This window comes from Chaetodon auriga, chromosome 8 (assembly GCF_051107435.1).
Source record: "Chaetodon auriga isolate fChaAug3 chromosome 8, fChaAug3.hap1, whole genome shotgun sequence".
Classification (NCBI taxonomy): Eukaryota; Metazoa; Chordata; class Actinopteri; order Chaetodontiformes; family Chaetodontidae; genus Chaetodon; species Chaetodon auriga.
This window is the reverse complement of record NC_135081.1, coordinates 15,965,483-15,990,167: the sequence shown is the minus strand read 5'-3', so window position 1 is coordinate 15,990,167 and position 24,685 is coordinate 15,965,483. Positions and strand designations below refer to the sequence as shown.

The 24,685-nt window shown below is 42.3% G+C and overlaps 2 protein-coding genes across 2 annotated transcripts; one reads left to right on the top strand and one right to left on the bottom strand.

Annotated features, from left to right (window-relative positions):
* stx17 (syntaxin 17) lies at positions 1-11,605 on the top strand. Its single transcript, XM_076737027.1, has 7 exons — positions 1-178; positions 1,136-1,344; positions 1,437-1,502; positions 4,264-4,578; positions 5,187-5,237; positions 7,651-7,737; positions 10,516-11,605. The coding sequence occupies exons 2-7, from the start codon at positions 1,222-1,224 to the stop codon at positions 10,771-10,773; spliced, it is 900 nt and encodes a 299-aa protein (XP_076593142.1). The 5' UTR covers positions 1-178; positions 1,136-1,221; the 3' UTR covers positions 10,774-11,605.
* Positions 11,606-11,690: 85 nt separating this feature from the next.
* Positions 11,691-24,631, bottom strand: erp44 (endoplasmic reticulum protein 44). Its single transcript, XM_076737026.1, has 11 exons — positions 24,472-24,631; positions 20,407-20,479; positions 19,475-19,514; positions 18,983-19,098; positions 17,527-17,711; positions 17,293-17,408; positions 16,987-17,161; positions 16,594-16,705; positions 16,334-16,475; positions 13,994-14,096; positions 11,691-13,908 (listed from the first exon to the last, which is right to left on the bottom strand). The coding sequence occupies exons 1-11, from the start codon at positions 24,529-24,531 to the stop codon at positions 13,798-13,800; spliced, it is 1,233 nt and encodes a 410-aa protein (XP_076593141.1). The 5' UTR covers positions 24,532-24,631; the 3' UTR covers positions 11,691-13,797.
* Positions 24,632-24,685: the final 54 nt, after the last annotated feature.

Here is a 24,685-nt window from a genome sequence, read left to right as displayed (position 1 = left end):
GAAACTATTCATGGACGCACTGGGAAGAGAGTTGTTTACAAACAGTGTCAGAAACAAACCGAAAGCATTGCCAAAAATTGGCAAAATTAGGTCTTCGTTAGTTTTCTCAGGAGTATGGAGGCTCACAACACCAGTCTTTAGCGAATATAAAATATACCCTCGAATGGTATTTTCAGCGGTAAGTGTCGCCATATGTCCTTTACGTTTCGTTTTCCTGACTGACGGTTGGCAGTAGACCAGTGATACAAGTTTTTCTGGCTAAATCAGAGCCGGCTAATAATGTCTAAAGTTAGCAAACCGCATACGAAGCTGTTAGCTTCATTGTTGAGCTAACAGCTCATACCATGCTAGTCCGTTCATTTAGCTAACTTAACGACCTAAATGAAGCAGTGTGTTTGTGTGTGTGGGTTATCAGTTTCATTTCAGGCGTTAGAGGACAATGAAAGAGATGTGACCAGCTGCCTCCCAAACTAGACTCTAACATTAAAGTATAATACGTTTACAAGAGCCCCAGAATGGCTGGTCTTTGTTTGTATCAGCCTCTAATAACCATTGAAACAAACCTCACTGACCATGCAGCAGGTCTATCATAAAGCACTGCTATGAACATGTATATGATACAGTGTTATATAGAGCTGCAACAAACGCTCATTATTAGCATTCTTTTCATTACTGATTGATCTGTTAACTATTTTTCGGATTAATTGTTTGTCTAGAAAACGTCAGAAAATAGTCAAATATGACTCAGAGCTCAAGGTGATGTATTCAGGCTGCTCGTTTTATCCAAAACCCAAACGTTTTTAAGTCACATGAACATTTAAGAAGCTGGAAACAGAGAGTCTTCTTTTGTTTGATTAATGACAGCTCTAGATTATCTAAGTAGTTCATTAACTTCCTGTTCGCTAACTGATTGACTGACTGAGTAATCATTTCAGCATAGACGTTATACTCTCAGCAAGCATTTCTTCAGCTACTCTTCTCACTAAAAGGATGGTGGCAAAAAAAAGAAAAAAAAAATGCTTTTTAGTCTTATGAAGTTGCCAATTTTAGATGTGTGGGTAGACACGCATGTGTCACAGAGTTTATTAATTTGATTTATGTATTTATTAAAATCATACTCTGCTGGTATTTACAGTGTCTGTGGGGGCAGTGAGATAAAGCTGAGCAGGTGCTGTGTCCAAGTTACACAGAGGTGTTGGCTGTGGGCAGTCAGCAGGACACATGGCAGAGGAAGGCAACAAGCTGACACTGCGGCGCCTGGAGGCACCGATCCACAAGTTCATTAAAGTGGCTCTACCCACGGACCTGGAGAGGCTGCAGAAACACCACAATAACATACTGAAGGTGACGACTAAAATCTGGCCCGGCACATGATCGCACCCTCTTGCTTCCAGTCCACAGATGGATAACAGATAGTTTTTCCTTTATTTTTGCAGTACCAGCATAGTCAGCAATGGGACCGCCTTCATCAGGAGCAAATCAACGCCAGCAGAACGGTTCAGGTATAAGTCTGTAAACTTCACATCTATAACTTACCAGCCGTTCTATCAACACAGCGACACTCGCTTTATTATTTGAATCTGAGCCCTGTCTGGTATGTGAATGTGAGAATTGTTTGGATGATGATGTGACTCAGTGCCTCTTGCAATTCTCAGACAAGTATGACCCTGCAATTGTCTATTATATTTCTTGTCTCAAATCATCCAGGCATTGAGGGCCTCAGATTAAGGGAAACGTGGCCTTTCCTGATTTGTGTCGATCAAGTTTTTCCAGTTTGAAAGTCAAAAGTGAAGACCAGGAGCAGGCCAGTGATGTGGTTTGTTTATCTAGTTAAGTATATGAGTGAAGGAGAGGACTGTCCACTTCTTGAGCTGATGCATGGCCCAAGAACCTGAACCCTGCCACAGCACAATGAGCTAAGCCTTCCTCTGCAGATGGAGTTCGTCACTTGTCATCTAGATGATTTATTAGAATTTATTTTCTGTCATGTGACCTAAAGGCCTGACTGCAGAGACCTACTCTATTAATGTAGAATTGTATACATATACAAACACATACGGTGTATACAGAGGCTGGGTTGTGGACTAAATTAACTCCCTGTCTTAAAAATCAGGGCAAGAAAAGAGCTGTTACCAAACCTCAAACAGACTGTCTCTTGTGTGTGTGTGTGTGTGTGTGTGTGTGTGTGTGTGTGTGTGTGTGTGTGTGTGTGTGTGTGTGTGTGTGTGTTTGTAAGTGTGTGTTCACATGGTGGGTGTGAAATGCCTCAGGGGATGTTGTTGCCTGGAAGCCACCATGTCTCTGAAGGTGAAATAACTCCAAACAGGCACACACGTATCCTCTCACCATTACCCTGCAAACCTTAGGGACACACGCAGAGTGCTTTCCCGTGTCTTCATGGTGTTAATCCAGAGCAGGGGTTGGTCTACTCTGGTTCAAGATGTGTGTTTATGTGTGTGTGTGTGTGTGTGTGTGTGTGTGTGTGTGTGTGTGTTTATATTCCATAGCATAGAAAGACATATAGCAGAGGTGGGTAGTGAGTGAGTTACTTTTGCCTCGATAGATGCACTTCAGTGACCCAGTCTTTAGTTGCTCCTGTCCAACTTGTTTGAAACATGTTGCTGCATCAAACTCAGAATAAGCAGATATTTCACATTAAACATTAAATTTATTGTCTTGTCTTGTACTGTTTTCAGTTGAGTATATGTCATAAAGGGTTATTAGATTATCAGATTCTGTTGTATTCCTTTTTTACACAACGTCCCTTTTTCTTTTTGACTGGAGTTGTAAATACTTTTTGACAGAACAGACACGGTCTGTTAAGCACATGCACACAATTTACTGATGTATTTGCCAGATGATAATAAGGGAAGCAACAAGCAAAGAATGTACTTTGACTGCTTTGCTTTTGCTTAAGAAAGACCATCTGTGACTGAAATAATTCCAGTCATATCCACATCCTCACTTTTCAACTCATTTTTTCTGTAAATACTATCATACTGTAACTCAGGTAGTCATTTTGATGACTATTTTGCAAAGTAACAGCACTTCTCCTTGTGCAGTTTTTGGCTACTCCACCGCTTTCAGATAGATAGATAGACAGCTTGTCTTTCTGCTGGTTTGTCTTCAGTTCTTTTTATCCATCTGTCCTTTGTCCCCCGTCACAGAAACTCTGACTGCAGCCTCTTCCCCTACTGTATGACTGACATTTACTCCCACTAGCCTAGCGCCTAGCTAACCCCCAAGACAAAGGCACAGTCAGACTCAGTAACCACACCTTTTCCACGGCAGCTACAGCAAACACTGTGACACAGGGAAGGGAGTCAGTGCAGTTTTATCATGAATGTCTGCTATTAAGTTTGTGTTTGGTTGTTCTGTCTGTGTGTTTGAGCTTCGTACCATCACGATTAATTTGCAGGCTGACAGGTGCCTGACCAAAGTGCCTCTGTGTTAATCAGTGTGTTTTTCAGTTTTATGCACACAAGGGCAAGTGTATACATGTATGTTTATTCATGTTGTGTAATTAGCAGAATGTGTTATCGGCAGTGCGTTGACCCCCTGAGCCTGGGTCGTGCTGCGGCCTGGAGGGCTGATGGCTGGGATGTAATCCTCCTGTCACCCTCAGGGCAGGGTTGGATGAGGGGGGCTTGTGTTCCCCAGCCTCATATCTGAACCTTTTTAAGCCCACACCCCAACGCACACACACATTTCCAGACACTAGAACAGTTTACGGAGATGCTGAACCTGTCTGTATGAGCACTTTTTTCCAACTGGGTCAACAGGCAGGCGAGAGAGGATTGGCCGTGCCCTGTGTTGAAATGTTACCAGACAACATGACAGTAAAGGTTGTTAGGGTCACACTTTATATGAAGGTACACATGTTCACCATTAACTAGTTGCTTATTAGCATGCATGTTAGTAGCATATTGGCTCTTCATTAGTCATTATAAAGCACTTATTCTTGGGATTAGGGTTATTAAGGGTCGTGGTTCAGATAATAAGACCATAATTCATATACAACAATGTCCTTACTTACTATAATAAGCAGCAGGAGGTTATTGAGGGAAAGCAGAAATTGTAGAATATGGTCATGCATTATAAGGCATTAATAAGTGCTTTATAATGGCTAATAAAGAGCCAAATGTTACCATTGATAGTATTGAAATGGCTTGTTCTGCTGTGTCTTCTCTCATGTTATTTGTATCTTGCATGTTTTTGCTGTGACAGCAAGATTTAGCTTGCCTCTCTTCTGTGTCCTTGCAGCAGTTGCGAGCTAACATCAGAGAGATGGAGAAGCTGTGCACTCGGGTCCGCGCCGAAGACACTGCCGCTCTGGAAGCGCTTGTCAAGCCAGTCAGAGACAGGGCGTCAGCCGCCACACAAGACTTCCTGCTTTTGCATTCTAACTTGGCGTCTCAGCCACCGCCAGCTGCCGCTCAGCCATCCAGCTGTGTGTCCAGCAGGTCCCACGATGACAACATGGACGAGGAGCCAGTGTCTGGCAGCCAAATGCAGCTCCAGCTCCCAGAAATCCCTGCTGATCAGAGTGCAGCTGAGTCCTGGGACAACCTGGAAGAGGTGAGCATGTCTTTTGAACAGTATCTTTACATACAGTCTGGATATCCTTTTTTTTTTTTCAGAGTAAACCTTTTTTTGTGACGTGGAAGTTCAAGGTGGATAACATATTGTTGGTATGCAGGGCGACGTGGTAGTTAAAGTGACTGTTTCTTCCTCCTGCATCAACAGTACCAGAACCCTGAAACTGAAGCAGCTAAATGAAATTCAGCCATCATTCGCTTTAGTATTTAGAATTTGTGCTTTTCCTGCTGCAACGTCTAAATGTCTAAATGTTTTCCCTGAAAAAAGGCCCATGTTGAATCAAAATGAATGCACCCAACACAAAGTGCAAGAAAGTAGTTTCCATCCTTGGTCTGTTCTAAACGTTGCTATGGTTACATGCATTATTCATCGCTATTGCAAGATAATCTAATGCAATTGACCCCTCTTACCTGTTCCTACAGACACACTTATTTCAAGCTGCTTTACTGTAACACATACAACACACATTAATATTCACTCTCATTAGTTAATGCGATTGCCAGCTCTGGACGATGACCGTTTGTAGCTGCAGACTCGTGTGATAAGCACCACAGTGAAATGAAGATGGTCATTTTTTTCTCTGTCAGGATCTGAAGGAGCTGAGTGGTTTGGTGACGGAGTTCTCTCTGCTCGTCCATGTGAGTATGAACACTCACATTCACACAGATGGGTCTCTCCGTCTTCATGTGTGCACAGCTACCCCTGCGAATGAAAACAATGTGAGAGAGGCAGGCCGCCTGTAGCGTTTCCAGGAAGCGGTGTGTGTTTGACCATGTCTGCTTGTGTTGCCTGGCAAGGCTCCTCTGAGAGGAGGTTACACAGATCAGCTCAGGACTACCGCTGGTGCCCCAGAGGCCCCGTCACCAAGGCCAGAGGAGAGATTGAGGAGTAGACGAGGGCGCAAGGGAGGATTTTGGGGGAGGACGGCGGGTTGTCCACAGGGGGAGAGGCGGAGGAACGAGGGACACATCGGAGCAGGTGGAGAACAGACGGCTCAGATTATCACTCTGTCCTCAGGGATGGAGAGAGAGAGAGAGAAGCGGGGAGGCCGTGTGAAGGAGAGATTAACAGTGAAAAAGAGAGAGAGTAAAGATGGGGTGAAAAAAAACAGATAGAGGCTTGAGGTGGGGGGGGCAGAAAGAGCATAGACATGTTGTTGTGGTGTCTCAAGGGTGCAAGACGCCGTTAGGGGAGTAATATTCCAGCGCTCAGCCACAGTGGAAAGAGTGAGTGAGTGTGAGTGTGTGGTTGCGACTGTACAGGTTGTTTCTGTACGTGCGTCATGCTAGCAGCTGTTCCGCTGTTTGTCTGTGCTCTTATCTGTATGTTTTTGCTTTATGTGTCCTCCAGGCTTATTGACAATCATATGCCTATATTGTGGTGGTTCTACTTTCTACTCTGGTTAAAACTGACAGAGACAGCATTTAAATTATTATCATGTATTTCTGAATGTCAACAGTAGGCGCAAATGTCCATCACAAGTTACCAGAGTCTAATGTGTCGAAACGCTGGTTAAAAAGGTGAATTTATTTGACGTGGTTTCATTGAAGATCGCCATCATAGCTTCAAGACAGATGCTGTTGCATTATAATCTAAAGTAAAAGCAATAAAGCATCTTTTTTAACCTAATAAATGACTACTGTGCAGTTTAGCAAAACTGAAATAAATAAGTTTTTTGGAGATGCACAAATAAGTTAATGAAAAGATTATTTTGGCACCAGCTTTCATCTTCCATTATAATGAAATCTCAAGTTGTTAAGCCTTTCATATTTTTCAAAGGCCATGAGGTGAGATTATATATAAAACATTGGACAAATGGAGTTAAAACACTTTTTCCCCACAAGGTCCATTTATTGGAGCTTTCAATCAAGTCACACGCAGGTGTCAAAATGGCCCTTTTTTGAGGCCGCAGCTCCTGAGTGGACCTCGCATGTGGGCCAAAACCCAGTAACACTGGAGTTTATCAACAGAAACTTAATCAACAATCATTTTGATAATTGAACAATCATCTTTGCCATTTTCTTACTTGATTTATTATTATTATTATTATTATTATTGTGGCCCCATTTTCATCATTTCTTAAGCAAACCTGCCAAACGTTTTATGGTTCCAGCACCTCTAATGCGATTTTGTGCTTTTCTCTGTTTTAATTCATTGTTCTGTAAGCTGAAAATTTTGGGGTTTGGACTGTTGGTTGAATAAAAAACAACATTTGAAGACTTTTGGGCTGTGGGAAATTATGATCCGGGCACTTTTCACTATATTCTGATATTTTATCGGCTGAATGATTTAGCAAGAAAATACTGAGCAGGTTAATTGATAAGCAGAATAATGATTAGCGGCAGCCCTGTTGTCACCGTTTCCCCAGTCATGTGGTACAGCCACATGACTGGGGAACATGTGGATCGTGGTGAAAGGGAGAAAACGTGAGGGCAGAAAAGGAGAGAGGAGGAGAAGATGTGAGGTGTCAGGTACAAAACTGTGTTTCAAATGTTTGAAACTATGGGAAAAGAACAGGGTTTGTGTCAGAGAAGCTGTAAAAATGGACGGAGCTGAATATGTGAAATAAGTGGAGAGTCCAGAGTGAGGAGGTGAAAGAGGGAGAAGCGATTCTGAGCAAAGGGGAGGAAGAAGAGGAGAAGAAGAGTGTTCTGGTTGTTGTTTGGTCACTGTGTCCATCCAGCCCTCACATGGAGAGAGACAGCTGCCACTCTGAATATTTCATGAGACCTACACAATGCCACGCATACACACACACACACACACACACACACACACACACACACACACACACACACACTCAGAGTGAAAATCTCCTTTGAATATACCCACAGCCTCCACACACACTCGCACACACACTTCCTGCGTTAACTTGTGGCCGTGGAGCAGAATTTGATTTAAAAAAAAAAAAACAAGCATAATGCACGACAGGTGGTTGCTGTGTCACGTGTGTGTGTGTGTGTGTGTGTGTGTGTGTATATGTAGGTGAATGTGCGATCCTGAGTGTGTGTGTTAATAGGTGTTTGTGTGTGTCTAACCCTTGTGCATCAGTCCCAGCAGGAGAAGATTGACAGCATAGAGGACAACGTCAACACAGCCGCTGCCAACGTGGAGGAGGGGACCAAGAGCCTGGGGAAGGTGTGTATGTGTGTGTGTCCTGATGATCTGATGTGTGTGTGTGCGTGTGTGTGTGTGTAGTGTTTGGGAGATGGGGGAGATCGATGGCACTTTGCCTCCCAGCCATTCCACAGCGTTTGTCCCTATTGATCCACTCGAATACGGAGGAAAGCTGCAATTAAGGAAATAGAGGGAGGAGAGGGATGGAGAAGAGTGGAGGGGAGGAAGAGTGATAGAGAGGTAGGATGAGACAAGAGAGAGTATATGTGTTTGTGTGTGTGTGTGTGTGTGTGTGTGTGTGTGTAGCATTAAGGGGAGGTTTGAATGACTGTTTAATAGTTTTTCAAGAGCAGCATTCAGGCCTCCATTATCAATTCAATACACTCTTACACACTGAGTGTAACTCAGAAGGACAGCTCAGTGCCCTTCACACATATTACACACTTGAAATGTTGAACTTTGTGTCTGTAATACACAGAATGAATCACCTATCTTTGTCAATTTAAAACACACACACACACACACACAAACACACACACACACACAAGTGTAAGCTATTTGTTTCTCAAAAAGTACATTTTCTAACTTTACTCTCAGTGTCTTGTTTGCAATTAAAGGAAAGAAATGTTCACACTTTAGAAACATAATGAGGTGTGAAGTAATTAGACTGTAGTTACAGACCCTCAGAAATGGTGATGCCATGGAGTTGTGATTCTTGTATGCAGAGGAAAACCAGGAAATGCTAAGAGCTGGACAGTATTCATCTAAATTGTAAAAAAAACATACAAAGATGAGCCGAGTCACTTCAGCTAGTTTCATTCTGTTGAAAGGAGTGAGACCAATCACAAACTTGTTTCAAGCCTGCAGCATTTCAGTAATCGCGGACTCAGAAGAATCCATTTGTCCCCCTTTCATGGGATTCCTGAACACACACACCGAGTTTTGTGAAGAAGGATTGCTCAAAGGCATCTTGAGTTATGAGTAAATATGTGAGAGGTCACGGCCACTGGCAACAGGCCCTTCTGTCCGCTGCGTTTTGATGTACTCGTTTTTGGTGCCCCCTATAGGGCAGACTCAAAAGGCTTGGCCCTGAAGATGTGTAGATTTGTGATGATTGGACAAGCTATGGCTGATTTCCTGCTGAGCCCCACCTCTTCTTGGGTTGATGGCGGCCATGTTTTTCCACCGATCTCTCATTTATAATAGAAATGTGCCTCAGTCCCGCAGTGCTCTCTACCCATCCGGGTGTTGAGTCTAAATCCAAGAAATTCTGTTCAGATTAGTGCTTTTCAATAAATTAAAGTTACAGTGCCACCATCTGGCTGATTGGGCTCATATATCTTGGGAAGTACTTTCAAGTTTTTGGCCTGAGTTGAATGTTTCTAGCTAGTTCCAGCTCACGTTTTTTTACAGCCGCGGCATAAGACAACAGTGAATAATAATACACCAGCACGAACACAATCGAGAAAAACCCGAACCTTTTCTCACTGACTTCTGGTCGTGTCTAATCATGCGGACGTTGATGCCGCCACAAGCCAAGCACAAGTGAGGTGAGTTCCATTTCCTCTTTGCTGCTCAAAGCATTGAGAAGTGACTCGACCACTCACAGCAAAGTCTGTGGATTATCCAGAGTAACACGTCGTCTCTGGAAAGAGGCTATACTGTAGTACAAGTGGAAGAAAATATTACCAATAATCAGATTATGTGGCAGAGTGGGTTGGGAATTAATTGTAGAGTTGGCGTTTCGATCCCCAGTTTCTCCGGCCCACATGAGAAAGACACTGGATCCTACATCACTCCCAATATATGTGTATGCTTTGGAAAAAAACACCTATTTTGGATAAAACTAAATAAATGTAATCTAATTTAATAATTTCAGACTGATTTATCCAAACGGGCAAATAAAACCAAAACGATCTGCATGGCACGATACCAGTGACGATAAGAGATAAAACCCATTTTTTCATGCAATTCCACAAAGAATTTATCAACCTGAACTTCAGTCTTAACATAATAAACATAATAAAGAAATATTATTTTGAACTATTTCATTTAAATAGAATTTGCCCCAAACAAACAAAGGCTGACCTCTCTGCACGGCTGCTGTCAGACGTAGTGGGCTGCACATTAGACGAAGGGGCTGTGCAGAGATAAAGCAGATGAGAGGGATGTCAGATGTTTGAACGTGTTTGAAAGCTTGTAATCTGTCATCAGGTCAAACAGAATTACACACACACACACAAAACACACACATTTCCTCCTTCCTCTACAACCTGTGCCTAGAGTCCTTTTAACTCCGCTCAGATGAAATTAAAATTCCCTCGACTGCCACAGGGGTGGGGACACGCAATGCCAGCTTTTGAACTCGATTAATTTAATGGTGAAGTGTTAATCAAATGTGTGTTCCTGTGTGCGTGCGTGTGTGTGTGTGTGTGTGTGTGTGTGTGTGTGTGTGTGTGTGTGTGTGTGTGTGTGTCATTAATTGTCATCAGCAAAGAGCACCTTCCACTCTGATGATAACAGCAGTAATAACACACAGGCCACATCTCTCTGATTTACTCTAAACGAAGATAATGAAAAGGCTTTGATGCAGCTATGGAAGTGTCGATTTACGTTTCGCAGGCTTGTTTGTGTCCTCCGTCCACGGGTCGATGTATGATCATGAAAGGATCGACACATCCGAACTCTATCGCAGACTGTCTAGAAGCCACAAAGTCTTAATGCCTCCAAAGGTGTGTGTGTGTGTGTGTGTGTGTTAAATTAAACTACAACATATCTCTTCCTCCTGTCCTTCTCTAGGCGGTGGGCTACAAGTTGGCGGTGTTGCCGGTTGCTGGGGCGCTGCTGGGCGGTGTATTAGGAGGTCCACTTGGCCTGCTGGCTGGGTTCAAAGCTGCAGGGGTGGCTGCTGCTCTGGGAGGGGGCGCCCTGGGGTTTGCAGGGGGCAACCTGGTCCAGAAACACCGCAAAGCCCGAGTGGATCTCCAGATGAAACAACTGACAGCACCACCGGCACCAGAACCACCAGCTGAACCAGAGTCAGGCAAGGACAAATGACCCAACGGTTCCGGTTCGTCCTCTGACCCCAGGTGCTGGCTAATCACTGAGGCGTCAGTGTTCACTGACCAATCAGAGAGAAGTACAAAGTACACCCCGGGCGGTGCAGACATTGCCTTGAAGAGACTCAACATATAAGCTTCGCTGTTACCAAGCACTGCTGAGAAGCATAACAACAGCCTTACTTTGATGTTTGGGTGCAAATGGTGTTTCCGTGAGGCCATTAAATTTTATACACACAAATGATCTTTTTATTCTGAACACAGCTAACAGTGATTTACACTACAGCTTTTACGTAGTGTGTGGTCTGATCAGCCTGATATGGCTGTGAGCACATCTTGTTATTTGATAAATCTATTGCATCAAATAATTTAAGTCCATATAACGACCCAACATTCTGTCAAATGCTAACACTGACAAGAGCACTGCCGGGTGCCTCCAGCTAGTGTCTTTTTTGTGGTTATTCTTTTTCAGCAGGGTTTTGAAGCTAACTACTGATCCGTGGTCATTTATGTGGAAAATAATGTCCTGATGTGAACTGGTGAGACGACAAGAGTGATACACGGAGAAAAAAAATCGCTTTACCGAACATCACTGTGGTCCGACATATGTGTAATAATGTAAATGAAAGTCATCCTGCTTCTATGTTTCTATAAATTATACTGTATATAAATAGACTTGTTTTTGCAAAGTGTGTGAGCAAACTTGCACATAAAAAGCGCCTAAGTGCCACTGTCCACATCACTTCAGGGACTGGAGTGGAAGAACCTGCCATGTATTGATTACACTGCTGCTGGTTTTCTGCCAAATAAAGTGTTTCTTTTCAACAGTACTGTCGTCCGCTGGGTGAACTGATCGGTAAATGACACCAGTGAAGTTCAGAGAGGCTGACATACAAAGCATCAGACAACACAATATCCTGTAAAATGGTCTTTAATTTACTTTTCCATTTTTTTAACTCTTCCTCCCCTCTGAGATGACTGGTTTTAGAAATGGTATCACTCCCCCCCCCTGCTGCTCTCCTGTATGTGGGCTGATATGTCACTATGCAGGCATCTGTTGGCTTCTATGGAGGGGCAGGACGCACAGGACAAACTTTAGCAATGGGTCCCCCATACTCTTAATCTGGCTTCCACTTTTGGATTCATTCACGCTAAGTGGATCTCAGGGATTTAGACGTGTTGCACCAAAACCATAAAGACATAAAAAGTGATGAAACCAGTTTTAAGAGAGCTTGTATAAAGTGGCAGACTGTAAATTTCCACCGTTCCATCACATGGGTTTTCCCCTCGTCTCTCGGCTTTTCAAAACACAGGGAAGGACGCAGTCTTTTCTCCCCCAGCATGATGACACATTCGACAACACATAACAGCAAAAACAACAGCCATTTCAGAAATGTCATGATCATGTTAAAGTACATCGCTTCGAATCACTTTTTCCCTCCTATTTGATTCCCAGGATCACAACTCAGAGGTGTTATGGCAAATACCGTGCCTTTAAAAGGTATCAGCCCGCTTTGACGTTTATGTTTTACTGTAGTGGAGGTAATCAACAGGAAAAAAAATCTGATTAATACAGATGGCTCTTCAGATCAAAGTGAACTGCATAAGCAGTCACGTCCTTCAAGAAAATACTTCATAGAGGCACCTTTGGCGGCGGTTACAGCCATAGGTCTACTTCAATAGACCTGAAACACGTCTGGATACTAATTCTTTTCAATCCACTTCATTCAAGTTACATGCTTGTACTATGAACCGCGATTATGAAGTCCTGACTGAAATTCTGATCTAGACTTTGCTAATCCAGGACTTTCCCGTTGCTGTTTTTCAAGCCATCCCTGTGTAGATTTGGCTTTATGTAAAATATACATGTATAGTTGTACACTTTCACTAGGATTTCTCAGTATTTCTACCATCACATGCCATCCGGGGCCTGCCCCAGAGAAGCCTCTGCACAGCATGATGCTGCTGCCACCACCAGGCTTCATGATGGGGATGGTGTGTTTTTGGTGTTTGGCTTATACTAAAACACAGAATTTAGTGTGATTGCCGAAAGCTCATCCACTTTGTCATTACAGTATTTTCTGTTGATTCTTGACCGAAAAAAAATCTTAATTCCATCCACTGTAGTTTAGTGATGTAAAACAGTAAGACATAAAAAAGGTGCAAGAGGGCAATACTTCTTACAGGCACAGTAAGAGACATCATTAATCCATAACCATTTCGTACCAGGAAGAGAAGGGGTGCATCTCAATAGGCTGGAGTAGCTCTGTCTCTTTATCTTCTGACTCAAGTCATGTTTTGAAATTATGTTACCCCCACCAAGTATTTCAAAATATGTTTCTATTCCTTCAGAACTACAAGTGTGTGGAGAAGATATGGAGATCAAGCTACTTCAAACAGGCGTACTGTCATAACTTGTGCTATACAAATGAATTAGGCTAGAGTTGGTCATATTGAGATGCAGCCGTGAGGTCGGTGAGACTAAACACGTGTCTCCTATCAGACAGGCTGAACTGGACTACCCACAGATAAGAACCGTACAACTGGAGTGAGGGAACTGTTCTGGGGTGGGTTTTTTTCTACAAAAAGCCGGGTGATGAAAAAGAAAGGAATAAAATAAAGAAAACTCTGCATTTAATTTAGACCAACAATGAGACTCCCATGTAGCACAAACATATTTACAAGCTCCAAAAAATAAAAGTAAAAACACTTCTCTTGATGTCCTAATGCCCCTAACCCCTGCCAACACACATTTTCTTCTTTATCCCGCTTCCTTTTGATCCAAAATAAAAATTGTACATGAAAGAGTTATGAAAATATAGGTTATTCCAACTTGGTTGTGTCGTGGACTACACTCCTCCTCTGTTCTTCCTCTTCAGTCTCCTCCTCTTCTCCATTTCTCTCTCTTCAGTAAGGGTGTTGGGTGTTGCTGTTCTGTCCCGCTGGCCCGTCCCAACCCTAACCCCCTCCCTGACCCCGGGGCGTGGCATTGAGTCACAGGATCACTGGAAGGCTGTTGAGGTCACAGCTCGTCGCGGTCCCGTCTGAGGATAGTGTAGCGAGTCTCGCTGGGCGCCAGCTTCTGGAATGAGCTCTCTGGAGGGCTGCTGGCCACCTCTCCTCCCGTTTCCTCCTGAGGACAAACGTCAAATTCAGTCAACTTTCACCTGACATGGCAAGAGCAGCTTTCTGTGACTCTGTGGTGCATGCGGTCTGACCTGTCCGGGCGTGCTGTCCGTGGGGTCAGGACCATGGTGAAACTCTCGGTGTAGCTTTCCGGAGTGAAGGTCCAGCACAAACTGTCTCAGCTTGCCAGGGACACTGGAAAACATACACAGAACATCATGCAAGAATATTTTTTGTATTCTTATCCTAAATATCTGTTGGCAGTTAATTATTAGTAATATGTCCCCCATTTTATTCCTTTTTTTCCTTATTTTTGAGAGATCAGTTTCGGCAAAGAAAGGAAAAAAATGGTCTGACAAGGTAAATGGACTGCATGTATGTGTGCTTTTCTACTTAAGTTAACGAAGGGCTTTAAAATTTCCACCAGCAGACGCATGCGCACACAGACAAGCACACACAGACACACACATCGAGGGCTTGTGGATCTCCCATGAAAAGCACTGGCCTGTTTGCCAGGAGCAGTTAAGATTTAAATGCAGAATGAGTTGGACTTTCCTAAAAAGTATAGACTCGTACGAAAGTAATACCTCTCAATAATCGCTGATGACCCACTAGAAGTGTGTGGCGCTGTATTTATCTAAAGAGACCCTGCCCTCTATATTTTCTTATGTTTCTTGTGACGGCCAGCTGCACAAACAGGGATTACGTCTTAAACCTGCTGCTCTAAGTCTAACGGAAATGTTACACCAGTCTAGACTTACGCTTTGCTCTCACTAAGACCACGCATACCTCTTACATCTAGCAAGGAGCAGGCCGCAACGTCAAAATCTAGGCTTCCAGCTTGTAACATTGACCAATACTGTAACGAAAATGGAGCATCTCCTATATCGACTTTATAACGAGAAGTAGCAACACAGCTGTTTGTGAATGTGTTTTTTAAATTACCTAGTTATTCCTCATATTTGTCAGTTGTGTCTAAACAGAGAGACAAGCAGACACACACTGCCCTGACATTATGTTAAATAACAAAACATCTTTCTTTTTTCAAGGAGAGCTGGAGCAGCATATCATACAGTAGGTGTTGTTACGCTGTCAGCTGTATTAATGGAGGATGTTACCCTGCACAGCTCAGCAACTATTAAAAGTAAAATCGTATGGTATGAACAGAAAAATAATTTTTGCTTTCAGATTATTTAAGGTATTTCTTTTTGTGTTAGAAGCTTTCAGGGACACATTTTAAGGCGTGAAGATCCTTCTGTGGTTTAACGACAGGCCAGGATCACTCGGGCATTTAGTTCATACTAAGAGAAAATTCAAGATCATTGATGAATGCTTGAAATTCTCTTAAATCACTCACGGAGACACTTAAGAGCTAGTTCGTCTGTACGAGTGGTTCTAGCACAAAGCCCATTAACGGTGTGTTGGACAAAGGCATTCCTGCATCCAAAGTTCTGAACTAAAGACAGACCTGCTTGAACTGCAGAGCAGCGCAGAGTTGATATGAGACAAAACAGCTCGTGGCAGCAGCGAGGACATTACTGACATGAAGCAGCATTAATCCATATCAACGCTGTCCTGTGAAGTGTGCTTATTAATGACAGGTCATGAGCTGTTGTCATATCGCACATGCGGAGCTGGTTCCTAGTCACAGCTCACCCCGCGTGTCAGAGAAGCAAGTAGACACACATAAACACGCAAACACATATATATAACATACACTGCGCTAATGTAATTACAAGCTGTGTGCCACATGCAGTGGTGATGTGATGTAATTAGGTTGTGGAGGGCTGGTCAGTCCTCGGGGCTTCTGTCTATCTGATCAGACTCTGATTGGGGACTGGGGGAGGCAGAGTGGTGGGGGACAGAATAAATAAGATTAAATTAGATTAGACTGGATTAGTTTAGCACTTATTGCACGTGCCAAATCATGTCACATTAGCTCCGGTGTCCTGGCCCATTCATAAAGGACGGATTTTAGGAGGTGTGACATTTCTCTGGTGTTGAGCGCACAGTGGATTATGGTGTGTGTGTGTGTGTGTGTGTGTGTGTGTGTATGTGTGCGCGCGCGTGCGATGAAATTAACTCATTTAAGTAGATCTAGTTATGAACAATTTCAATGCTCAAAAATGTCCAAAAGAATGCCGAATATATCAGACTGATTTGATATGTGGATGATTCATTTGTTAATTACGGCTGTATTTGTGGTGAAGGGGGTTAGGGATAGGGTTATTTCTAATTTTTTTTCTACTAAAAAACGGTGATGCACACGTGGTGGTATCGCAGGAGAAGTCAAATATGGCGCAGTTAATCATTTGTCAGACTTTGATAATAGCGTGCACCTCATTTTAAGGACTAAAATGCTGCACACATACACAATGAATCCTCATGCAAAACTAAATCATTTTATAGAGAAAGTGAAAGGTGGCACTTACGAGAGGTCTTTGAAGTCGGGAAAGACATACATGTGTCTGAATGAGTCTATAGCTATGACGGGACAGTCAGCAGGAGTTTTCTGGATATGGAGCAGAGGGTGGCGGAACTTCTCGCAGTCCGCGTGCAGGAAGTTTATAGACCCTGAGGAGGAGACGTCAATGTCATGAGCACCAGCTGTGTACACAGGGCTGCTTGGCTCAGGGGTAACTAAAATTCACATCCCTGACAGGTACAAAATGTCACAAACACACACACTCACCTTTCTCGCTGATGAGCTGACGAGCCACTTCATGTTGGAACTTCTCTAAGCTCTCTGCGTCTCCTTTAACGTGGAACAAGATGAGGAAAGGAATTCCTTCTTCAGTCAGCTCCTGGAGAAAAAAAACACACACACACACACACACACACACACACACACACACACACAAAGTGTCAAAGACAGATGGAGTCAGGGCCTTTGCGTGGCTCAGCAGATGGACAACCCACAGACTCCATGAATACCCTCCAGGCTGTTTTTTGTGTAAATATCTACATGTGCATCTTCTGTGCATATCCAGATTTATGCAGCTAATATTAGACACTCACACAAACACAAAAAGCAACAGATTTTTTTCATCAAGCTGACCACAATGGAAAAAAACAGATAACAAACCTCTCCATTTTCAAAGGTGATCTCCCTGACCAGAGGCACACACTTGTCCTGGGCCCAAGCGTAGGTCAGGTCAAAGTTGGTGAGTGAGCCGAGGTAGACCATGTCAGGGACGCTCTCCCCGATTGGCTTGTAGATTACATTGTCTCCACTGAAGCGCTCAGACTCAGATGCAGCGCTGTAAGAGCAAAGCATTTACGAAAGGTTTAAGTTCAATAGAATGACACTGACATGAAGCCTAGAACATCTACACAACACCGGAAACGGGCTTCAGTTGAATAATTATGGGATCAAAAGATGGCGTCTCACCCAAAAGCAGCCAAGAATGTGCAGTCATCTCGAAGGATGTTGGCAACTTTTTCATACGTGTGGTAGTTATCAGAGTCCTTTTGTTCAAAGTAGCCTATGATGTTTCTCTTGCTCCTCTGTTGAATAATAAAGCAAAAATAAAAATGTTGAGAAAAGAAATGACGCCATTTATTTCACAATGACTGGACATTCGTGATGTTTTACAGACATCGCGTGTTTGTGTTTGCCACTCACATCCACTGCATTAACCTCCTCCATTGAATGTATCTCTTTCACGGGGTCGACCTGCTGCTGGCGGATGAAGTCAGCGATGGCTGTTACCGACCTCTGACCCCTGTACTCCCTCTTCATCATCATCCCATTGCGGAATAACTTCAATGTCGGATACTTGGTGATGCGGTACCGCTGGGCTATGTCCGCTACACAGAGGCCGAGGAGAAGTTAAGTAAAGAAGGGCAAATCAATTGATGAAGAGGAAGAAGCAGAGTAAAAACACATGGGAATGGGTGGATGAGGAGCGGAGCAGTGACAGAGACGGCGGTTAAACCTGTCTGAAAACACTGCCTTCAGTCAGCTCTGAGCTCTGATCTCCCACATGAAAGCCACCCCCCACCAAGAGTAAATATTCTCTCTGCACACACTGAATGAGTGTGTGTGTGTGTGCATGTGGCAGGTGTCAATCTCCCTGCGGGGTGTCTCTAAGCCTCCCGTCTTCACAGGAAGCAGCAGTTTTGTCATTAGTCTTCAAACAGTTTGCAGGTCATCAATAATTCTCTTTAATTTGCTTTATCTCAAAAGGCTGAGGCTGGTGGTTTATGTGTCTGTGCTTTGGTGTGCCGGGCATCTATGTGTACATATGTGCATCAAAAATAGTAAGAGTGTGCATGTGCATGTGCATGTGTGTGTATGCGTGTGTGTGCCATTTTTGCTTTCTGTATATGTGATTACAGTGTTATAGCAGTTTAGGGCATTTGATCGCCATAAACAATAACCACCCCAACATCCTAATACAATACAAACATTAAACTTGGATAACAGATTCATCATTTAAATGCATAATATGTAATATATCTGTATTAAAATGTAGAAAAACAAGAAGATGTGTTACAGATTTTGTTGAGTGTGTGCAAAATCAGAGAAATCAGTAGTTTTATTTGAGATAACGACGTGTTTCATTTGGTCGTCTGTCAATGGCGACACAGGAAACATCGCACGATACTTCAGGGAGGGAGGGAGGAAATCAGCAAGCGTGACTAAATGTAACGTGAATAAAACTTCAGTATGTCACCTCGTCCGTGAACATCTCTGCTTGAGTCACATCTTTCGTTTTCATTGTTTTGATTGAGAGACCCCATGCAGTAGAAATTACGCACTGTGCATTTAAGTAAACTGAAATATAAAAATGCTAATATTGTCCAGTTTTCAGCTTCAAAATGAGTAAACTTAGCTCAGTTTGTTTCACAATGTAATTTCATAAATACATTGGTTGCTGATTAAATGAAGGAACGATCGGGCTCTGGTCATTTGTGATGGGCATTTCTCATTATTTTTTCATGTTTTAAGTTTAATTGTTAGTTAGTTGCACCTGGATGATGTTGGTTGTTATTTTTCTCAGTAATGTTAAAGAACACCAAAGAAGGCTAAAACTAAAAGCATTAAGGAACTAAATAGAAAGGTAATTAATACTCACAATGTTGGTCACAGTCGACACGGGCAAACACCACCTGCTTGGTATTTGGGAACTCCTCCCTCACTATGTTAGACGCCTCCTCAAAAATTGGATGCAGCATCTGACTGAACCTGCACCTGTAAATTGAGGGGGGGTGTGTGTGAGGTCAAAAGGATTTCCACAACTTGTAAGTAAATTAAATTGATTTTTTTAAATCCACAGGACTAATTTTTGCAGTATTTAACTATGCTATCAAATGATTTTTGTCTAGAACTGTTCCATTATCCATCCATTAATTAGACTAGCTCAGAAATATATGGGATTAAATCAGACACACTATGAAAAAATCCTTTAAAAATAAATCAACAAAATCTCTACTGTGGATGACAGCAATCTAATTAAACTTATTGCACCATGTGGCATTCATAGGAAACATCTGCATCATTAGCAAAATTCAATTTAAATATCCTTGACTTATTACACAGAGGTCCAGTGACTGTAGGAGAGACTTACCAGTCTGCGTAAAAATTCACTAATGCCACCCCAGCATTATCTGCAAGGAAACACACACAAACAGCACATTAACAGACGCCTCTTTACATTACTAAATACACCTGTCAATGCGTGTTTTGCTAGTAAAATTAAAGAATTAGGCAAATGAATCCTGAAAGCTTTGTCAATGACAGAAAAAAAAACAAAAACAAGAAAGCACTTACAAAGCACCTAAGTAAAAGAGATTTATGAGTAATGCCTCATGGCCAAATACGTTAGTCTATCATACCGCTATGAGGGAAATGTCCTTAAATGTTTAACTTTCCTTCCAGGTTATACAAATATTTCAGGAACCACATGTGCTGAATGTTGGATGAATTTGAGGGAGGAAAATCTGAGAAGGCACCAATGGGCGTGGTCAATATGAAGATATGTGTTGGCAAGAATCCAGCAGAACTAAACTTTGCCTCTCCACATCACAGCTCACAAGTCATATGAAACTTTGACAGGTGTGACTGTGCTTTCTGCACAACTTATTACATAACGGATTATCTTCTTCATCCGTGACCAAATTACATTGAAATCTATTAAGTGATTTTTGTGGTATCGTGCTAAGGTAACAAAGATGGAAAAAATACCATGCATCTCTTAAAGACAACCTGGGTGAGTATGAAAGGAGTAGTTAGGCTTTTTGGGAAATATGCTCATTTGCTTCCTTGCAAAGAATCAGAAGAGAAAGACGAACAAGGAAATAAACGGTTCGCCCTGCTTCCAATCTTTGCGCCAAGCGAAGCCAACCAGCTGTTGATTGTAGCTTCACACCGAATGTACGGACATGAGAGCAGTATTGATCTTCTCATCTACCTCTCAGCAAGAAAGCAAATTACTGTATTTCTCAAAATGTCAACCTATTCCTTTAAGAAATTTTTCAAGAGTAAAGTGTGATGCCTTACTTAGGACGTCATCAATGTTGCCTGAGTCCAGACTGGTGATTTCTGCTTGTCCAGGTGTAGAGAGGCCCATCACCTGCAGACACATAAGGGAAGAGATACATCAGCAAAGAAAGCATAAAAAACACAGACATGCTGGTTAAGACAGCTACAGTGTGCAATGCAGGCGAGAAAAGACTATGAAGATAGTTGACTTAGATAAGAAAAGGTTTTACTCATTCTCAAAGGGGAAATAATTCAGGACTGAAAAGATTAAAGATTGAGTGAACCAAGAAGCCTGTCAGCACACTGTTAACCAGCATATCTACAGACTGACGCAAGCAAGCACAAGCTCTCAGTGTCAAGTACTGACCAGAGTACTAAACCTCGGCTGTAGCGCTCATTACATGCTTTGGTATTTCTTAATGCAGCCCCATCAATGTAGAATTAACATCAACATTCTAATCTTCAGTCTGTATGTAATAATTTTTACAAGATGGCCTTTTAACCAGAAACTTTCTTAAACTCCTCCTGTGGGAGATCCACTGTGTCCCAGGAAACTCGAAAGGTGTAATATCTCCAGTGTTTCCTGGGTCTTCCCCAGTCTCTTCTCCCAGCCAATTGGTTGTTATACTGGCCTAAATATACAGTAAACAATGTCACCTTTGGCGTGTCCATGCAAGCATGAAAATTATGCTCTCATGACTTTCTGTATAACCCAATTTTTCCTTGTAACCTGGTTTCTTGTGTGCCTGCTAATGTGGGCTGCAGATTCATACAGATTCACATTCACATGGATACGGTGGTGGACTGGACCTTACATGAAGTATCCAAACACACAGTATTTTTAATTTTGCACAGACTGACAATGGAACAGTGGAGCAGCATCCATTTCTTACTGTGTATTGAGTCTACTTATCTCCAAAAGGTGTGCAAACTGCATTGTCATCTTTAAATGAACCAACAACATTGATTATGGGCTTCACTTTGATCATTCAGCTGTTTACTAAATCATGCAGAGAGAGCTTAAGACTTTAAGCTTTGTTTTGGCTATATGTTCATTATTTGCTTGTAATCTTTCAGTTTCTTTCTAATGTGACATACCAAAGACAGGCTCGCAGGGCCAGACCTCCACACCTTGTTTTAGCTCTATTTCAGTGCTGAAGGAAGGTCTGAAAAACTCACTATCTTTCCAGTATGGAAAAAAAATGCTCTGGCTTGCTTACATTTCTTTAAACCAAACACAATTGGCTTGGGCAACGCTTAAGCCCAGGATGCAGTGACAGTGCCCTTGCAAAGTAGTAGTGGAAGAACTTGTTTTGGTGGAACATTTGCATATCAGGAGGCAAGCCCCGGCATTAAAATGGCTACATCTCTGCAAAAGAAAACGCCACGTGAAACAGTAAAATGGATATGTCAACAATGTGATAAAACTTTGACTGCTAAAAAAGACATGTGATCAATAATGTGATCAGCAGTGCCATAGAGGTGAAGCCTGCCTACACTGAACTTGTTAAAACCACAGAGACAAATCAATAGCTGCATGTAGCTATTGCTGAACGTTATCAAACTGATTATACAGAAACTCGTGTGAAGTAGAACAGATGAGAATATTGAGTCAATGTCAGAGGTGCATGCCTCTGCCAGAGTTAAAAGATGTGTCAAATCAACGCTGAATTGCTATTTTGTGTGTAGCCACTGCTAGCTCAGAGGTTGTGTTGTTAATTCACATAGACAGGGACTTTGAAAACAGTAACACACAGATAGTGAAAGGGGAGGGACTGCCGATGACATACACTCACAGCCTGTGATACCAGAGATAACGGGATTCCAAAGAAATTCCAAATAACACCTTGGATGGTGCTAAACAGTTTTCAGAGATCCAATAATTCCACATCATGTAATCAAATTTACTGAATACACATCTTAATCATCGTATGACCCTAAATCCACAAAATCACCTCTATGGTAAATGTAAAAGAGCATCTTACCGTTGCTCACATCATACATTAGCATGAGCCTGGGAAACAGTACTTTATGTTAGGAAAGTAAACTCTTGCAGCATCCAGGTTTCTGTCATCTAACTTCCTCTTAACCACTCAAAAAAGAATAAGGTTGTAATTATGATGGAATTTGTGTCTTCCAGCTCTGATTGCAATGCTGTATAAAAGAATCCTGTATGAAAGAGATAAGTACAGAGAAAATTTAAGGGTTTCAATGACATTCACTGGAGAGGGGAATGGGGGAAAGAACACCAAAGTTGGAGAAGTGCTGAATGCCAACTGAAAACACAGAAACACAAATAAAAAAGCCAATTGTAGCCTGAACTCTTTTATTTAAAGGCCTGTGTTTAACAATGCAGATGTCATAACAGCAGATCAAAGACGAGTGCAAAACTCATTCTTTTACTAAATTATTTCACTTAAGCTGCAAGTGCAAGCCCATGCTTTTCTACTGTCTACTTCCTACTTAATATCAGCCACTGTTGTCAACTCTTCTGTAACATCACTATGCTTTAAAACACTGCCTACACAATCTATTTATCTTTTGTGATCTGTGCTGACTCAAGATCCTGTTCAAACAGGATATACAACATTGTTCCTACTTAAGGGCTGTGAGAAACACAAATATCACTATGGTTTGAAGGAAGAGTGTCTATTTTCAAACAGTGAAACAGTCAGAGCTTGCAATGCTTCATGCTTTACAGGGTAACCTGACTGAAATTTGGCTCACACACAAGCCACACAAGCCAGAGTTTAACCGTCAGTTTCCTTCCCATAGTTTAACAATGTTTTAAATGTTTCCTGATATAAAAGCAGGGTTGCAACTAACTATTATTTCTATAATAAATGAAATCTTTGACTAACTGATCAATAATCTATTCTATGAAATGTCAAAATAGCACAAAAAGCCCATTACAATTGCACCCAGGGTGACATCTTGAAATTGTTTCCTTTATCCAAACAAAAGCATAATGCCAAAACATATTCACATACAATTATATCTGAAAGGCAATGAATCCTCACATTAAGAAAACAGGTCCAGTGAATGCTTTGTATTCATACATGGAAAACAACTTCAACTATTAATCTATTATCAAGATAGCCGATTGATCATTTAATTGGCTTATCACTCAAGCTCTACAGAAACTACTCCCTGATCCCCTTTGAAAGTTCAACTGTGAACTTTAATTTGGAAAAAAAAAAATCAAAAAACAGTCATAATGCCATTCTTGACCACTTTCTTGATGACTGACACAGCTGCAGACTGATATGAAATGCCACCATTGCTGTGGTACACCAATGAAGCTACTGCTGTGCAGCTCTGAGGGAAGTTTTAAGTTTTCATTTCAGGCCCAAACTCTCACAACAGCAGAACTGCTGCGCTATGCCTAGTTCCGGGTTTTCAGCCAATAAGAATGAGCCACAACAGAGGAATTCACCAACCGGCAAGCATCATCCACAGACACACAGATACACGAAGAGTCCGACAATAAATTCGTCCATCCGTACAATAGAAAAATATTAAGCTTGATCAAACACAGCAGACCAAGCCATCCAATAAACAACATGCTTAAACTAAGCATGCTGGCAATTAGCAATCCTCTCCCGGCTGTCATTATGATAGCACCTAATGCTAGCTGGATTCTTCACTCCTCCTCAAAGTTATCAGGAGTCCAACTTTAGCTCATTTTTAGTTTTGGAATGCAACGTTACAGTCTGTTATGCGAGTAACATTCCGATTATATAAGATGAATTATGGTTAATTATAACACCATAGCTAGCTAGTTACTCCACACTACCGGCTAAGTTGACATTGCAGCTGGATAACTTGATTAGTTATGGGAGTCGTTTGGGTGAAACCCAGTCACAAGGCCTCCTCAACGAACCCGCTAAATGACTGCACTTCCAGCAGCGAGTGAACTGGCTCGCTAGTCACCTTAGCCACTTTAAAAGCCACGTCTCATGCCAGCAGTTAGCTAGCAGCTAACTATGCAGTGGCAGGCTAACCTAACGTTACTTAGCTAACATTAGCTCGTAGCTAAAAAGCTGTTAATGCCTATTCCAAGGCTGAGATACACATGCTTACCAGCAGTATGACCGTGACGAAGCGGATATCGAGAGATGGAGATATTGCTAACAGTTTCATTGTACAGTATAGTTATTGGAGGTGGTGGTGTTGAGTCTTCCCAGTCTGTCTCGACGCCGCTCTTCTTACTGCAGCAGGAAGCCGACGGCGAACCACTCTCACGGTGACCACGGAAACGTGAGCGACACTTCCTGGTATTTGCTTGCTTTATGGG

Bases quoted from the DNA above. Each gene is read 5' to 3' on its own strand.
- stx17 (XM_076737027.1), top strand. From the start codon at position 1,222: ATGGCAGAGGAAGGCAACAAGCTGACACTGCGGCGCCTGGAGGCACCG. The intron at 1,345-1,436 runs GTGACGACTAAA...TTATTTTTGCAG, and splicing joins ACCACAATAACATACTGAAG to TACCAGCATAGTCAGCAATG. The intron at 5,238-7,650 runs GTGAGTATGAAC...CTTGTGCATCAG, and splicing joins AGTTCTCTCTGCTCGTCCAT to TCCCAGCAGGAGAAGATTGA.
- erp44 (XM_076737026.1), bottom strand. From the start codon at position 24,531: ATGAAACTGTTAGCAATATCTCCATCTCTCGATATCCGCTTCGTCACG. The intron at 17,712-18,982 runs GTGAGTATTAAT...GCCTCTGTGTAG, and splicing joins TGTCGACTGTGACCAACATT to CGGACATAGCCCAGCGGTAC. The intron at 16,476-16,593 runs GTGAGTGTGTGT...TCTCCTCCTCAG, and splicing joins TCAGCTCATCAGCGAGAAAG to GGTCTATAAACTTCCTGCAC.